This window comes from Gavialis gangeticus, unplaced genomic scaffold, assembly GCF_001723915.1.
Source record: "Gavialis gangeticus isolate Ggan-Ray unplaced genomic scaffold, GavGan_comp1, whole genome shotgun sequence".
NCBI lineage: Eukaryota > Metazoa > Chordata > Crocodylia > Gavialidae > Gavialis > Gavialis gangeticus.
In genome coordinates, this window is record NW_017728993.1 from 80,557,557 (window position 1) to 80,576,474 (window position 18,918).

Below are 18,918 nucleotides of genomic sequence, written 5' to 3' on the forward strand. Positions count from 1 at the left end.
AATGTCTCCCTCTAAATGGGAGAAATTTGCCTTACTTATAGTATTGGTCAGACAATTGCATCAGCTCCATAAATGGCTAAGCCAAAACTCAATATATGTAGAGCTAGCACACCAACAATGTAAGAATCCACTGGGATGCATTAATAAGACCTAAACCTGGTTAAACCAAATACTCGTGGTTGTACTGTTCTTTAACAAGCGACTTGCACAATACTTAAGACACAGATATATTTACCTGATGCACATATTCATCCATACTCGAGGGCATATCAAAATTTACTACCAGTTTGACATTGACAAGATCAAGCCCTCTTCCAAGGACTCCAGTGCTTACTACAACTTCATACTTCGCTTGAAATAATCCCTGATAAACAAAAAACCAGAACTACATTTATCCTCTGGAGGTACAGGATGCAGCATTATAACTTGCCCAACAAGATTATTCAATTGCTGAAGAAAAATAATGCCCTACTAGGGTTCGGCAGCCCATAGCCTGGGGAATTTCAGCAGTCAGTGGGCTTTGACATGAAGGATTTTCATAGATATTAGGGCTGGAAGGGACCTCACAAGATCATCGGGTCCAGCCCCCTGCCCAAGGAGCAAGAAGTCTGCTGGGGTCAAATGATCCCAGGCAAAATAAGCCTGCGTGGCAACAAGGAGAAATGACTGGTGGCAGTGGCAGCACTGACAGGGAGGAGCACTGACTGGCTGCAACGGTGCTGGCCAGATTGGAAATGGCCCACACTTGAAGCTAAGCTCCAATTAAACACATCCCCTCCCAAAAATAAACCACTGTCTGCCCCTGCCCTTCTGTGTTGTGTATTTCATAAGGGTCTACAGAACTACAATTTGGAAATTCACTGAAAACTGCTTGAAAAGATGTTAAGAGCAAAGAATAAAAACAGTCATAATGAAGATAACATTTAAATTCTCATTTCAAACCAAGCAATAAATAGTTTCATAGTATATTAATATTCAAGAGTATATTAATAAACGAATCAATTTTACTGCCACTGCAATCTGTGCTTTTGTTTCAGTTCTCCAAACACTCTACCAGTCACTGTGAAAACACAGCAGTAAAAGGCAGAATTAGAACCTATTTCTCCCTAATAAACAGCATTCTGAAGAAAAAAAAAAATGTCTGTAGTTTAAAACAATTCCAAACTCCAAATTTTGTGTACTAGTCTGAAGCTTTACTACAAGATAGTAGATCATCTAAAGGTGGCTACTTTACTAACTCAAACTGATCATCTTTTTAAAAATAAAGTAGAATATTTTATGGTTACACAGAGCTTTCTGACTTGATTCAAACCTGCAGTATAGTAGTTCTTTCGGTTTGGGACTTATCCGAATGTATGGATATGGACTGCAACCCTGTGATTTTATGAACAGCATCACTCAGCAGATCTGCTCCTAACTTGCAGTCTACAAATACCAACACTGGAGGCTTGAAGAGTTTCTGATCCTGTAAAATTAGAATACATTTAATAAAACTACTTTAATTACAATTTGTTACTGGTCAACAGCAACTATTAATTTCTAGTTATTCATTCACTCTAATATTTGATACATTATATTGCAAGAAGCACACTTACATAAAGCAGCATATTTACATAAAAATGGATTTCTAAATTCCAAGTAAGAACAAGACTTATGCCATAATCCTGTGAACATGTATGCGTCAAGATACACACAGGAGCAACTGTTTGTAAATTAATAGGCAATATTTTCATAATTAAATAAATTGCATTTTAAATACAAAAGTATTTGTGACATTAAAAAAAAAAATAAAACAGTTCTACAGTTCAAGGGAAAAGCCTGAAATAGTGAAAGGATTAAGGTCCACAGGGATTTTTCTTGGATTTTTTGGAAAAGTTTCATTAGACTGTGGCCAAAAGAAGTAAGTTAAGGCTCCTCTACAATCTTTCAAATGGCATTTAAAATGACAAAGTACTCCTGCCTTTTTGTTTTAATAGGCACCATATTAGAAACATTTCTACACTCAGTGGGACTGATACCTGCTGTATGTCACCCCCCTCCTCTCTCATTCACAAACATCCACTTGAATTAAATAGGCAAGACTTAACTTAAAACCATCTAAATTGTTATACACAACAAGAACAATAATAATAATTTACAAAGTAATATTTACAAAATCCAAATTCTATACTTACATTTAATATTTCAAATAGTTTTTTCTTCTTAGATGGTTCTTCTACCCACAAGATAATCTGACGAACATTGGCACATGGCAGGTTCTTTTCTCCAACAGTTATTCTTACAGGATGCTGAAGAAGCTGATTTGCCAACTGCTCAATACCTACTGGAATTGTGGCTGAAACCAGTATGGTCTGGCGATCAGTGGAGGTGTTTTCCAGAATATCCAGCACCTGTTGCTGGAAACCCATCTTTAACATGGTATCAGCCTAAATAAAGATATTAATTTATGACAGCGTGATTGTTCCTAAAAATCTTTAAGTAAACAAAGAGCACCCTTAACTGCCAGAAAACAATTAGTGTGCTGACCCTGTCATCTCACTAATATGAGCTCTCTTTCTGGGGAGTCAGAAGACAGCCAAGAAGAGACACAGACGATCACTGGACCTGTTCATGCTGATGTGGCACCATGGCAGAGCCTTTGCTCCAGCAATCAGTAACGGACACTAACTACAGCCTTCAGTGTGTGTCAGTCAGGTATCTCTTACATAATACATTTACTTTTTAATACTGGAAATAAATATTTTGCATATTTAATGGAGTTAATCAAGCACCCCCACTTAAACTACTTATAAAGGTATTATGTCCATGATCCAGAAAATCACTAAACTACATGCTAAACATCAAGCACATGGCACAGTCATATGAAGTCACTGGATCTACACATATTTAAGTTAAGCACTTGCTTAAGTGCTTTACTGCATCAGGGCCTGTATTTTTAAGTGCTACTATATAACTGTACTACTAAGAATGCTTTAATAATTGCCACTTCTCATGAGATTTTGATAACATTTGCTTCCAATTTCAGTATTTAAATGCATCTAAACTTACTTCATCCACAACTACGATTTTTATATCATGGAGCTGAACACAGCTTTGTTTTAAAATATCTAAGAGTCTTCCAGGTGTTGCTATTATAACCTAAAAGAAGAAAGCAACATAACATTAGAAAAATTAAGTTAACGTCAGTTAAAAATTGTGTGCAATTTATATGACATCTTTGAAAATATACTACCATATTTTACATTAACATACACAAGCATCTGAGGATACAATTTCAAGATGTAAACCATTATTATCATGGACAAATGACTATTATGGGCAAGTTAGTGAAGGACAGCACATTAATATAATCATAAACATTTTTTTAATTCAAGTGTCAAGGCAAAAAAGAACTGAAACTCCAGAGTTTCAAGTACATGATTCTCCAAAATTGTGTACATCTGAAAGTCAATTAAATCTTTAGTCCTCTAACAGAATTTATTAATGCCTGTGTGCTGTGCCAGAAAAAGAACATATCCTTCAGTCAAGGAACTAATGTGCTTTCTACTGTAAATTATATTTCTTCATTTAAGAAAACAGAAAATGTTACTCTTTGAAAGCTGCAAAATACATAAATATATTTCTAGATTTCAAAAGCTTGTTTCCCTGATTTCAAAAGTGTGTTTCCCCGATGTGTAACATTCAAAACAGGTACATAAAATTATTTTCATTTATAAAGAATTGAATATTCTATAAATAATCAAGAGCTAATCTTTACTTGTAAGAGATTAGATTCACTGTGTAAAATATGCACTTCTCATTTAAGTCAAAGACTGAGTCTTCAGATAGTTTTCACATTCTGTGCACAACTTAAAAAGAGCATTCTTCACAAGACTCCTTCATATAACAGTTCTTACCTTAACACTTTGTTTAAGGCGATGAAGCTGGGGCGGTAACGGTAAACCTCCAACCAAGAGAACTGTCCTCATGTTTGGCAGACCTGTCATCAGCTCCTTGGTTTGTTTCTCTATCTGAATTGCTAGCTCTCTTGTAGGTGTCAGAATAAGTGCAGATGGTGTTTTAATCTAAAAGACAAAGAATGCTTCTGTCCAAGATAGAATTATTTCTTTCTTAGGCAAAAACCTCTCAACACAAATCTCCTTATAGTGAATACAGTTATATAGCTAGTGACATCATCCTTTCACAGACAGAATAGAGAGTCAGGGGTTGCAGCTGTAATTCTACCTAGTGAAGAAATCTATCCCCAAAACATTCAGCCTCTACAAACAAAACTAAATGCAACTGTGCTTGCATTGTCACAGTGTTGTTTTAATTTATCAAGAAGTTATAGAATATGTGGAACAGCTTATACCAGTGGACAGCAATTGATAATGGGTCTTAAAACGTGGACATTTTCAGCTGTGGGCAACTATCACTGAGTATTTAGTAATGCACTGAATTATGTACTGCAAAAGTAAAAAAACGGTTCATGCTTCTGGCTTGAAAATGTAAAACAAAAAAAAGAAGAGAAGTATTATCTAAGCATGTGACTTGAATTTTCTCTCATCCCTAACACCCACATCCCTCTGTGCCTCTGGGCAAATTATTTAACCTTTCACCTCACTTTCCTCTTTGCTTAAAATAAAAATAATCAAACATATCTCCCTTCCTGACGTAAGTGTTATTTTGTAAGGTGTTTTGAAACTGAAAATTGTACAACAGTATCAGTAATGTCAGTGGAGGAAGTGGACAGCTGAGGCCCCAATTAGAAGAACATTAGTTACTTTAAGGCAGTCTTTTTCGGTACCTATCCACATGCCCAACACGTTGGAGCAGACTCAGTTAAACACTCCAGCAGCCTCAGCATCACATGTATTCAGCACCCCCATGCTTCAAAATGGTGGTGGGGTCACTTTAACTACAGGTTGTCAAACGAGCTTTAATTAAAGCACCTCCGCCGCAATTTTGAAGCATGGGACACTGAATACACAAGACACTGCAGGTTCTTTTATTAGAGCAGCTCCCAAGAGCCACTCTAATTAAAGTGCCCCACCACCACCCCAAGGCCTTTGTAAAGAGGCCCACTGACTTCAGTGGTACAGCTCAGATGCTTAGTTATGCATGTGCTTCAGTACGTTGCTGAATACAGCCTAAAGCAAACTAGTTAAAAGAAAATAAAACAACCCCAATATTAATCTAAAAGAGATATAATTCTCATTCACTAAGTCCAATTTAACCAGCTCTGACCATCAGTATAAAGCAGGGACAGGCAGTTATTTTGGACGGAGGGCCGCTTACTGAGTTTTGGCAAGCCATTGAGGGCCGCATGACAGGCAGCCCAGGGCAGATTAATATTAATTTTCTAATTTTTTTAGGGTCCCCGCAGGCCAGATAGAATGGCTTGGCGGGCCACATCCAGCCCTGGGCTGCATTTTGCCCACCCCTGGTATAAAGCAATTTTTGCTCAGTTCAGAACTACTTTACACTGCCCAATGGTATAGCAATCCCTTAATGTCAGTGAAAATAAGACCCAGAATTTACATTTTAATAAAACATCAAAACAGATTGTGTCACCTACATGGTTTATCTTTATTTTTACCATTTAAACCTTTCACTTTCACATGCTTCTAATTCAGATCTTCCTTTAATTGCTTTCCTTAATTTTGAAGTATATACCAAAGAAAGATGGCAGCCCAGGAATTAACACGAGAAAACAACACTCTTAGATGTATCATTATTTTTCTCCAACATCAACAGATAACAGAACCAGGAATTAACCAACCAGAATTATCTTGATTACTATTTGCACGAGTATGACAACATGCTGAACTGTAATTTCATTTATTTTACAGTATAAATAATACAGCTGTAAAATAAGAATGTCTACAATTGTCTAATTCTAAAAATAATATTTATCTAGCTTGTTTTCCCCAACATTACCAGGAGCAGACTATTTACAAAAAGAAAAATCTATTTTACTTGGTAGACTGTCGTGTTTATTCAAAATACTGCTTACCATTAAAAAAAAAAACAGGAGTCTTTATTAATCCATGTAAACTTATACTGTCATCACCCCTTTGCTTTACCCTCAAGAGGCCCAGGACAAAACAACAGCCATTCCATGGCTACTCCTAACTTCAGGGCTACAATAGCCATAGAGTGTGTTGCAATATGCCTATAAAAGGTTGCTCTTCATCTGATACCTCACCTTTGACCTTACCACCATGAGTGACCCTGCTAGGAGTACAAAACTCCTGACAGTGTTGCTCTTAGGGTCATCAATGCATGCAAGCCTCTCCACTCTGTCAAGGTGGCAGTCCATGGGGCAGGAAGAGCAGTCCAACACAACAAAGACCTCAGCAGTAGAGCAGGTGGATGAAAAGGGCATGCTTCTCAATGGCTATGAGGTAGATGAAAGCTGCAGTGGAAAAGTAACCCCAGTCTTGGATCTCCTTGCCACTGGACACAGGTTTCTCCACCATCAAGATCCGTGTGGTTGCCAAAGCGCAGTAAGCAAATCACATGCAGGCTTCTCCCACTGGATCCATCATGTACCACAATAACCAATTACTAATACCCATAACCTCTACAAAGTCCTGCAGTGATGGACGAGTGGCAACAGGGACAGATGAAACGATTGCTGGGTGTTCCTAGTTATAGATCCACATACACACAGCAGTCGCATGTTGGTTGATTCACCCTTGGAATGGGACAGGAGGGTGACTTCGCAGCTGTGATCATGACTCAGCAGTCCTTTTTAGGATCCCCTCTGCTCACCCCACATGGGGAGGGAGCTAAAAAAAGGTGCCCCAAACATAGGTGGTCCCACTTTATCTTACCCACCTGGATAGCCGCTTCCAGGGGAATCACTCAAATTGAAGTAAAAATACAAAAATGTCATTTGCATCCTGGAACGTATGAATTCTACTAGACAACCCAAGCAGTGACAGACCTGGACACAGAACAGTTGCTGTCGCCCAAGAACTCTCACGATACAGCATCGATATCATTGCTCTCAGCAAAACCAGACGTGCAGATGAAGGCCATCTGAGGGAGGATGGGGTGGCTATATGTTCTTTTGCAAAGGGAAACCTGCAAACAACAGGTGAATACACAACACTGGTTTCACCATTAAGAACCAGATTGTTAGCTGAATGACCAAATTCCCTGATGGTATTAACAGGGAATTTGGCTTATGATTCTCCACCTTCAACTGACCAACAATTCATTTGTTATTATCATCCTTGCATGTGCCACAATGCTCAATGCTGAGGAAGAACAGAAAGAACAGTTTTACACTAACCTTGATGAAATCCTGACTATCATCCCAAAAGAGAATAAGATCCTCCTCCTTGGAGATTTCAATACGAGAATTGGCCAAGACTTTAGCATGTGGAAGAGAACCACTGAGAAGGAAGAAGTGGGCAAGGCTAATTCCAATGGCATCCTCTTAGTCAGTAAATGTGCAGAGCATGACCCTTATCACTACTAACACTATCTTCAGACAACGTGACAGGTACAAAACAACACGGCAACACCCCAGCTCGAAAAGATGGCATCTCCTCAACTAAGTCATCAAAAGAGCATGTGATGTAAAAAACGTTCATATCACACGTGTTATGAGAGGAGACAATGACTGCCAGACCGATCATTGCTTAGTGAGATGAAACATGTCCACTAGGGTTGCACTGAAACATTAAAAGAAACCCAAATCAGTCCAAAGAGAGTACAACATCAAATGCCTTCAGATACATAGACACCACAAAGCCTTCCAAACAAATCTTAGAAAGAAGCTCACCAATCTTAGGACTGAAAATGATAACACTTGTGTTAAGGAAGATTGGCAAGTTCTAAAAGAGACCATGTATGAGGCTTACACGGAATCAATTGGCTTTATCATCCAATGCCATCAGGACTAGTTTGATGAAAACAATGCTGAGTTCAAAGACCTTCTCAACCTGAAGAGAAAAGCTTTCTGTGACAGGCAAAACCATCCTACACCCAGTCAGAAGCAGGGAATTTTTTGACAGCTTAAAGCTGAAGCCCTGAGGATGATTCAAGAAATAAAATTAAAAAATGGTGGGAAGAAAAGGTGAAAGAAATCCTACAATGTATTGACAATCACGACATGCAGAGCTTAATAAGGGCAATCAAGGCTGCGTACAGACCAAGCTCTAGCCGACTCACCTCACTTAAAACTGAAGAAAGCAGTACACTCCTCAGAGACAATGAATCCATAAAAAACTGCTGAAAGGAGCACTACCAAAAGCTCCCAAATTGAAAACACATCTATCCCATAGCATCTAATAAGGGAAGCACTTGCCAGTCCACCAACCTCTGAAGAATCCACCAGGCACTAAAACATGACGAAAAACAAAAGATCTTCAAAGTTGGTGGGGAAACTATGACCAACAAGCTCCACATACAATCTGGAACACTCAGGAAACTCCTGCTGACCTAAGGAATGCCAATGTTGTCATTATTTTTAAAAAGGGAGATAAGTCTGTCTGTGAAAGCTATCAAGGTATCGCCCGTCTCTCCATCACTGGGAAGAGCCTCACTCAAATTCTGCTTAACCAACTGCTCCCTCTTGCTGCAGAAATCCTTCCTGCATCTCTCTGCAGCTTCAGGCCACCAAGAGGCACCATGGACATGATTTTGCAGCCCGGCAGATCCAGGAAAAATGACAAGAACAACACCAGGAACTGTATATGTCCGTTACTGATTTGACCAAAGCCTTTGATTCTGTTAACCATGTGGCTCTATGGACGAGCTAATCAAAGCTTGGCTGCCCAGGGAAATTTATCACCATCTTAATACTCCTTCATGACCACGTGACTGTTTCCACCTTATACAGCTGCTCCACTACGGAGCCCTTTGCAACTGGAACTCGCATCAAGCAGGGCTGCATGATTGCCCACTTTTGTTTTCGAACTTTCTTGCAGTCAAAGATGCTCATCCATGACCATCTTCCATATGGCATGGAGTACAGGATGGATGGGAACCTTTTCAATCTCCCACCTCCATGCCAAAACCAAAGTTACTTCAGCTTCAATTGTGGAGCTTCAGTATGCCAATGACTGCGCTGTTGGTGCACATACAGAAGACTGTCGCACAAATGCCAGTGTCTCATCGATACTACCACTAGTATGGAAGCATTGATTATTCAACATCAGCTGCAGTGGACAAGGCACTGCATGAACATGCTTGATGCACAGTTACCAAAACAACTGCTATACTCCCCATTCATCCAAGGACAAAGGACATGCAGAGGCCAGAGAAAACACTTCAAGGACACCATCAAGGCAAACATTAAGAAGTGTGGCATTGATACCACAACTTGGGAAAAAAATAGCCTGGGACAGGGCTACATGGCGATGCCTTGTGAGAGAGGGTACATCTTACTTTGAGAAAAACCATCTCTCCCTGGAGGCAGAGAAATAACAGAAACAGAAGAAAAGGAAACAAGACTGAGAAATCCATGGTCCGACCCTCCCTTTAACCACCACCTGTGGTATTTGCCAGAGAGTCTGTGGCTCTAAAAATCGGCCTTTTTAGCCATCAATGGACTCATTTACAACCCTTTACTTGACCCATGAGAGTGATAATCCTCAATCATGAAGGATCGTCACTGATGACAATAAAAGGTAGCTGGGAGAGAAGACATTGTACTGGCATAGTCAATGACTTACCAAGCTTAATTCTTCCCCTTTACAGCCCCAAAAATAATTTCTAGGCTTATGCAAACATATGGTTAAAACACTCAGTATCTTCTCCCATTTGAAGGAAAATTCTAGTAAGATTCTGGTGCATTAGGAACTGTCCAACCCAGAACTGCCAGCAGTACTTGAAAAACTATTCTGCTTCCATTCCACTCTCACCCATAATGGCCAATAGTTACTATCCTAATAGCACAATGACAAGTAAACTAAAGTTTCTCAGAAGGCATAAGCAAAGTCATTGGGCTATATGTATGTCATAGTATGTTAAAGAAAAACAAAAAATCTGGTTATAGACAGGTGAATTTAAAGCTATAAAAATATTAGTGTTCAAAGAATAATCTACATTGAAAATTTATTGGAGCTGAGGCATATAATTGTATGAAAGATCACCCAGTACTTCAAGATCTGCAATATGAAACATTATTCAGTTATGAAACATTAAACAGTCGGTTAGTCTATTTTAACTTATCTTGTATGGTAATGCCCAAGATTAATACTCAAGCAAAAAGGAAAACTACTGAAATGCATACTGAGCTACACATACTGACCACCTCCCACCAGTGAGGGTGTAGGAAGCAATAAGCACAGAAATGTGTTTCAAATGTTTAAAAATATCTTATTCCCTGAAGTCATCTAGCTGCTGTCTTAAGATATCTCAGGAAGATTAAACTGTGAAGCTGAATGAATGCCAGAAACCTCTTTACCACCCCCACATATATGATGGCACTGAACAATGAATGATGGGATATCAGCTGCAATTACAAAGTACCCAAAAGGTTGAAAAAATAGTTAGGAAAAATATCATAAATGTACTTTCAGAAAGTTACTTCTAAGAACAAAAGAAAACTATGTATCTGCTAATGCCAGTGAACAAATTATATTTCCTGTCCACTAAACTAGAAAATGTTAATTAGAAATATAAAGACCCTTTAAAATGCAAAATAAACCAATGAGCTTCACTAGAGATTGCTGCAGTTTGTAAATTACGTTGAGGGCTCTGGAGTCATTATACTTTGCCAATTTCTTCTGAAAATATACCTAAACTTTCATTACCTCTTCCAAAGCTTTAATAATAACTGGAAGCAGGAAGGCCGCTGTTTTTCCTGATCCTGTGTCTGCACTGGCCACAATATCCCTTCCCGACAGTCCAACAGGAATCATCTGCATCTGGATAGGGGTTGGAACTTCATAACCTGAATTCTTTAAATTATAGTTTAAAATTTTAGGAAAACCACAGTGTTCAAACTCTATAATAGGTCTTGGGACGCCTTGACCCTGAACAGCAATACCTAACTGCAATTTAAGGTTCTCAATTTGGTCCTCTTGTAGACTTAAAATAAAGGGATGTTCTTTATAGACATAAGGGATGTCAAGCAAAGTTTCTTTTTGAGATTCAGGTTTCATAACCCCATCAGATTTTAGCCATTCTTCTTTTTCCTTAACATGCAAAAGGTGTTTGGCTTTGCATTCCAAGCTACAAACATCTTCATCTGTTTTATCACAGATATATTCCCCATACCGACCACAAATGATACATATAGGTTCTCCAGGTTCTGCCCAACGCTGAGATTTGCTAAAAGATTTTATGGGTTCTTCCACATTAGAGCCATCTCCATCAGCATTTTGGTTGTCTCCTCCCAAAGATGTATCAGCCAGGTGAAAGTCTGAACATGGAGAAGTATGTGGCTTTGCGCATTCTTCTACTGTTTTACATAAATGATGTCCAGAAGCAGAAGTTTCTTTAATAGCTGACTTAACATCACTAAAGTCTGTAACCTCCTCTAAGGAGGGTTCTCCAGACAAGGACTTATTTTTCTTAGCAGTGCAGCTTTTGTCATTGTCAGCATTCCTCTTGACTTTGAGAGACCTTGGCACAAACATTGTTCTGTAGTCTGTGAAGAAAAAAATTGTAATTATTAAAAGTGCATTATGTCTTAGCGGTAATAGCGTAACCAAGAAAAATAACTAAATGGCAAGACACTGACTCATCATATCCCATGTACCCAAGAGTTAGTTAAGAGTTGCTTTAACTCAGAATGCAGTACTAAAAGCCTTAGGGGCCAATACACTTGACAGTTCTTTGCCTTTCTATAACACCAGAATTGAAAATATTTATGTCCAATAACCTTGTGATGTCATCTGGATACACAGTACTAAACTTTCCACCTTGAACATGGAACTGATTCTTATTTCAAACAGCATGACACCCTATTATCTGCATTCCCATTACCTAATCACATTCAGACCAAATTGCCTACTAGGAATCTGACACTTCTCACCTCATTTGGCACCTTCATCCTTATTACCATCCTTCTATCCCTGTGGGTATACTTAAACTGTAATCCAAATATGCAAAGACTAAAACTAGAGAAGATGTATTCAAGCTAACTTTGGGCTAGCAGGACTTCTGCAGCAGCCTAAACTTCAGGTGCTGAGTATTTACTAGAGGTGCACCGATATATTGGTCCATATCATATCAGCACCGATAAAAGAAAAAACAACGTTATTGGCAATTGGCTTTTTTTGGCCAACCTGGCTCACAATGTCATGGATAAATGCAACATGCATGTGTATAGCCAGTAATGCAGCCTGGCAGCTTGGAGAGCAGCCTCCTGCTGATAAGTCTGTGGAGGGAAGAGGCATGGCAGGGTGTAAATCGAGGCCCTCATCATGAGGGAGCGAGGCTGGGGCTAGGTAAGGCAATGCCCAGCCGGGCCGGGGGGCAGGGTATAGGCGGCTTGTCCAGGTACACAGAGGTGGGCAGCTCCCACCGCTGTGCATGCCCCCGGGGGAGGAATGGGGGCACATACCCCCCATATTTGTGCACAGAGCGAGGGCAGGCCTGCCTGCAAGGTTGGGGGCTGCGCCAGCCCCTTCCTGGAGCGGGGGTTGGGCCAAGGCTGCACTCAGGGCAGCTGGGGGTGGGGTGCCAGGCAGTGGTGGGGTACAGCAGGCAACCTGCCCCCACCACACCCCATTCCTCCCTACAGAGTTACCGGCCAGATGCTGGTCTCCAAGCTGCCAGGATGCATATTGACAATCGGATCAGTATCAGCCAATATGGCTGGTTAATAATCAGCCATTGGTATCGGACAAAAAAATCTTTATTGGTGCACCCCTAGTATTTAGGCCCATCCCACCCCCCTTCCCTGTAAGCATCTCATGCAAGGGCTCCCCCTGTTCCATCCGCTCCGTTGCCCTCACCTGCAGGGAGCCGGGGAGGAGAGCGGGCAAGGCCTTGCCCCCAATCCCGTGTCCCTGCCATCATGGCAGCGCTCCACCGCCACCAGCTCCTGTTCAAACACTTATTCGCATTCTGATCAGAGCGTGAATAAAGCACGACAGACAGACAGACAGACTTAGGCTTTTATAATATTGGAATGTAAAACTGAAAATAATTTATGTGAAAAAACTTTGCCTAGATTTTATTCACCCTATTGGGCTAGTTGAATACAAAAATACATATGAACTTACAGGTTTTAAAAACACTATTAACATGCAAAACTATATTTAAAAATAAGGATCATGTTAAAAATAATTATAGCCAATATATGATTTTACCTAATGTGTAACATTACCTAACATTTCCATTAGTAGACATTGTTTCAATTGGTTATTACTTTGCCAAAGTTTTAACAAATGCAATGACATTTTGCATTCTGATTGTGTGCCTCAAGTTGACTTTTTTGGAAAGTTTAGTTGCTTCCAAAACTGGGGTTACAGAAACATGAGTTGTTTTGCTTATAATCTGCTTAAAAATCAATATAATTTCTTAAGAAGCTGAAACATCACTAAGCTCTACAGCAAAGACTTGAAATTTGTGTAAAATCAGTTATAGACAGTCTTGTGTTACCTATCCACAAGGAACAAGACCGAATGAGTTACCTGATTTCTGGCATTCCAAACTTTTTTGATCACGCACCCCTATCAGTAAAAATTTTTGAGCATGCACCCCCAATATATGTATATGTATATTTATATAAATATAAATATAAATAGAAGTTCTAATATTTTCTTCCCACACCCCAATGGATCGTCTTCCGCACCCCACTTTGGAGACCACTGATCTAGTGCTTGCAGAAGACTTAAGTTTGCATGCACTATCTAAAATTCTGGTACTCTGAACTTTCTAGTTATCTAGTGCTTGACTTCACTCCATGATCTCTTAAAATTTCTGCTTTGGCATTTTGTTTCAAAAGTCAGACAGTCTGTATGCCTGTATGCAAAGCAAACTGATATGTTTTCAAAATTAATATTTTTGTATGCCTACCTACATTTTATTTACAATATATTATTCTCTTACTATAAAAAAATATCCAGTGCATATGCAGAACCTTATGCTTACACACCTCAAAGCAGTTTAAGTAAATCTTACAATATAGACATCAGATAAAGGACTCTTTGCCCTAATTCTATACAATCAGAAAAATGTCTGCACAAATAGTTTAAACGAGGTTGTGAAGGTCAACCACACAGTGAATCAGCAACAGAAATGGAAACAAAACCTCTGAATATTAATTCTTTACTGGCATTTAAACCAATTCCTCCTCTATAAAATCCCTTTAAAGCCATATTAATTATTAAGGAAACATATACAACAGATGTGTGCTGTCAACGGTAAGTAATGCTATACAGCATAATGACATGGATAGAATACTCTGTCCTTTAGCTTGAAAATCTTTTCAAGTCAGCCACTTTTTTCATAAACAGCGTCTGTGTTTTGACAAAAACATGATGTTTTCTTCCAAGAGACCTAAAATTACATGTAAGCCCCAAGGCATTTCAGATGAAAACCAAGTGATTTCAGCTAGGATATCTTGGGCCTCATGGACATTGCATTTCAGTTCCCGTGTTGCCAGGTATATGATAATTATTGTATTTGTACAATAATTTCAACCATTGTACAATGTACAATCAATAATGGTAAAAGTATTCAAAATGAACAATAATTTTGAGGCAGTAAATTGATACAGCATTTGTAAAACCCAAGTCACTCTCAGGGGGTCTTAAACAACTTTTGGGTTGTTTGGTTTTTTTTATTAATATATTACATGTTCTAGGTCAAATCAGTTCCAAATCCTATCAATTAAGCAGGCAGAATTCAATCATTCCAAACACCATGTACGACCTACAACCAGTCAGCATCTTCCATCCCAGGCTCTCACCCCGGAACTTCAGATACTCCCAAATCCATTGGCAGGCATCCTACATGCAGACCCAAGCCCTGGAGGTCTTGGGATTCAGTTGCCCTCACACTTAATCTTAGCCCACACAAAGCCGAGAAGCCAATCTGGTCTACACTTGATCTGAGCCAAAAGGCCAGACTTTATTATTATTATGGAAAATGTTTCACGTTCCAAGCCAAATCAATTCCAAATCTGTGAGTCATTCAAGAACCCTATATGGCCCTACTACCGGCAAAATTCCACCACCCTCCACCCCCACCTGGGGCTCAGATGTTTCCAAATCATTTGGCGGGGTTCCTACGAGCAGGCCCAAGCCCGGAAATCTTGGGATTCGGATGCCCCCACTTGATCTTAGCCCACAAGAGGCCAAGATACTCAATCTGAGCCAACTTTTTTTTTTTCCCAAGAAATTTTTCATGTTCCAAGCTAAATCTAGTCCAAATCCATGAGTCAGTCCAGAACCATAAATGGCCCTACCACTGACAAACATCTTCTATCCCCACCAGGGGTTCCAGATGTTTCCAACATCTTTTGGCCGGCATCCTATGTGCATGCCGAAGCCCAGAGACTTGGGGTTCAGATGCCCCCAAGTTTCACTTGCCCTCAGCCATAGGGCTGCAGAAGCAAGCTAGGGAGGCGCTTCCCGTTTCCATAAAGCCAACTTAAGCCCCAACACCTCGGCGGATACTAAACCACACCAGCAGTTATCCCCAGGAATGCTTAAAGAAATCTGCCTTCGTGAACCCAGACACATGTCATTTCCCCTGCCAGGTATTTTGCTGCCAGCAATTTCTTGTGAGTGCTTGCCTCAAAATAAATGCTTCAACTTGGATGACCCGGTTCTCTCTCACTGACCCTTACAGTGAGCAATAGAAACTAAATAAGAAGGCTAATTTGCATTCTTATTTACATATTGATCTGCATAATTTCTAGCGTATGATAGTTTTTTTTCAACAAATAAGAGGATTTCGAGGTTCGAATGCAATCGTTTGAGATTTAAGACCCGGCAATGATGCTCAGTTTCCTCCCAGCCCTGTGATCCTCTACGGCTGGGGAGGGAGGCTGCATCTTTCAGCATAAGCAACACACGCCGGCCCAGCCGGGCTCCGACCTCCGCGGCCCGTGGCTGCTCCCCAGCTCCCTTCCTGCCCCAACCCGGGCGCCGGCCTGAACTGCCAGGCCGGCCCGCGGCCACGCACCCGCACCGCAGAGGCCGCAAGGTGCCCCAGAGACGCTCCACACGCAGGGAGCGGTTGCTGGGGAACGCAACGTCACGTAACGTACCGGGAGCGTCCCGCCGCCCCGCACTCGGCTGAGAAAATGGCGGCGCCGCCGCAGGGTTGAGCTGCTAAAGGCGGCGCGGGCGGCGAAGGAAACCAAAGTGCACTGGCAGACCGGGGACGTGACGGGAAGGGACGCGGAGAATAGGGAGCAGGAGAGTGGCGCGGGCGGGCGGGCGTGGAAGGGGAAGGGTAGCGTTTCTAGGGGTCCGTCCGGCTGTAGCTTCCCGTTTTGTTTTGAAACCCTTCTGTGTCATCGGCTTTATTAAGAGAAGAGGGGTCGGGCCTCGAATCGCTAGCGGACAAGGTGGCCTGGTAACAGCGGTTCTCAGTGCTTCACTTGGTAGGCTGCTGGGATCTCTGCTTGGAGGATGCGCTGCCCTGCAAATTGCCCCGGGCTGGCAGCAGGCCGCTGCCCCAGGCACGGCCGGCTCCAGAGACACCGGCTTTACAGGACTCCCTGTTTTACTCTTCTCTAGGTTTTAGATGAGCTGCTGCTGACTTTACAATTGCTGCTACAATCTCTGTAACCAGCAGGCAATCCCTGTAAAGCCTTTCCCTGCAGTACCCCAGCTCAGCAAGCTGTCACTCGCCCATATTTAATGTATTAAATTCTACAGAGTGTAAATCCCCCCATGGCAGATGAGGTTCTTAGGGTAAATCCAATATCTTTTATTAGACCAACTCAAATAGTTGAAAACTTCTTCTTAGCAAGCTTTTGGGCGCAAACACCCTTTGTCATTGTCAGGCTGAGGAAGTAAGGGTGTTTGCACCCAAAAGCTTGTTAAGAAGAATTTTCCCAAGTATTTGAGTTTGGGTTAATCCGATATCTTTTATTAGACCAACTCAAATAGTTGGAAAAATTCTTCTTCTTAAAGTTTTGGCTACAAACACACTTATCACACTTCCTCAGCCTGACAAAGGATGTTTGTGCCTGAAAGCTTGCTAAAGAATTTTTCCAACTATTTGAGTTGGTCTAATAAAAGATATCGGATTTACCCAAAGAACCTTATCTGCCTATGTCCTTAGACCAACACGGCTACAACCTACAGTCCTGAATCCTCCCCCATGGAGAGCTTGCCTCTCTCTTGCTGATTGAACCAGCAAGGAGAGCCAACCTTCCCAGGAGCTCAGAAGAGTCCTTAGAAGATACAGGATCCAACTTTTGAGTCCATAATCCAGTGAGGTGAGGGTTGTCAAAAGAGGCTGGGAGCCTACAAATTCATTTTACAATATTCCAGACTAATAGTGTGTTCTAATAGATCCCCTTCCAATTTGGGTATTAACACAATAATAGGGTAAGAGTAATGTTCCAGCTGTGATGGTCCAGAAATCATGCAAGAGGTGAGGATTTCTTAGGGTATCTTTTATTGGTTGGTCCTACGAAATCCTCGCCTTTCAGACATTAACAGGACAAATTCTTGCGGTGTCCATTCATAAACGTCTCCTCCAAATCTGGGAGTTTCTTTTTAACCCCCAAGAACCCAGTATTAAAAGCAGCAAATCAAACTAGTACCTAGGTTAAGGGCTCATCACCCAGATCCTGCTTCACCTTCATCCCTAATCACCAGAAGTATTAATATGCATATGCAATTTATTTCAACAGGCTAGCCTACTGTATGGCTGTTGTGGATACATTACAATTATTACAGCTTTCTGTTCGGTCAGATGCTGACCAAAATTTCCATCTATTGACATTACTTTTCTGTAGTTGCCAGTCTTCATCAAAATTAAGCTGAAGAGCTTAACAGGCCATGATTCTGATTTGTAAATCATTTTGGAGCTCTGTAATCAGTTCCTGATGCTTGTTGCTGAGAGTAATGACTGAGGTTGCTGACCACTTCATGTTAGGTACTACCTTTATTTTGTAGTGGTGAAGTAATTCTTATCAGCTAGAGATCATGCTGAGATCACCAATTACATGCATATGTAGGAGGTACTTCTGCTGACTGTCATTTGGGGAGAGGATTAGCAGAAAGTGATGCTTGCAGAATACCCAGGATTAATTCATTTTATAGGAACTGTTGTATGTATGTATATGTATGAAAGTAAGCTATACTTTCAGGATGACAAAGTCTTGGAATGGAAAATGTTACTGTGAATAACTAATGGTATATATGTGTTTTCTGTTTTTGAACTAACATACTCTTGACTCAGATTTCCTATATTTGTATAGAGCATACCCAATGTCTTTCATCTGATTGCATTTTCAAAGATATCCAAGCAGTGTTGTACAATTGACATAATGCAGTGGCAAATGATTTTAAAGGTACACAATTCATAACAGTGACAAGAAATAATTTCATAATGAAGAATTTTGGATATAAAAATAGGCCTAAATCACTTGCATTTTACATATGATGGAACACCACAGAAATATTCGGTATAGACCTTAAGAGCCAGGAGCAGCGGGGAGAGGAAGGACACAGTGTAGACCTTAAGAGAATTTTGGATTTGAATATGTTAATAACTCAGTAAATTTTTGTATTCAAATTATTTAAAGTCTAACATAATTCTGCTTCAACAAGCTCCAGATGTGTTATTCCACCCAATCAGTTTTGCAAAGGGAAATGAAAGTCATGATAATTATAATGGTTCTAATCTACAGATAAATTCAAAGTCTGAAACATATAGATTATGTTGCCCAATATCTATTCGACTGGGTATCAGAAATAGAGTTTACCACTGAATTTCTACTTACACCGTTAGCATGATGGATCACATGGATGGAGTTTTCTGTTCACTCCCTGG

The 18,918-nt window shown here is 40.5% G+C and overlaps 1 protein-coding gene across 3 annotated transcripts in view; it reads right to left on the bottom strand.

Moving 5' to 3' along the window:
• The window catches only part of DDX59 (DEAD-box helicase 59), a 17,939-nt gene extending 1,713 nt beyond the window's left edge, over positions 1 to 16,226 (bottom strand). The window contains exons 1-7 of one of the 3 annotated variants that reach the window (XM_019502056.1): positions 16,172 to 16,226; positions 10,755 to 11,593; positions 3,897 to 4,064; positions 3,049 to 3,138; positions 2,175 to 2,426; positions 1,313 to 1,465; positions 236 to 364 (exon numbers count right to left, since the gene is read on the bottom strand). In XM_019502056.1, the coding sequence (XP_019357601.1) occupies positions 236 to 364; positions 1,313 to 1,465; positions 2,175 to 2,426; positions 3,049 to 3,138; positions 3,897 to 4,064; positions 10,755 to 11,582 (1,620 nt within the window). In that variant the 5' untranslated portion in view covers positions 11,583 to 11,593; positions 16,172 to 16,226. Of the gene's footprint in view, positions 1 to 235; positions 365 to 1,312; positions 1,466 to 2,174; positions 2,427 to 3,048; positions 3,139 to 3,896; positions 4,065 to 10,754; positions 11,594 to 16,086; positions 16,108 to 16,171 lie in introns of those variants that run through there. The other 2 variants (XM_019502057.1, XM_019502058.1) reach the window with 2 other exon arrangements.
• Positions 16,227 to 18,918: the final 2,692 nt, after the last annotated feature.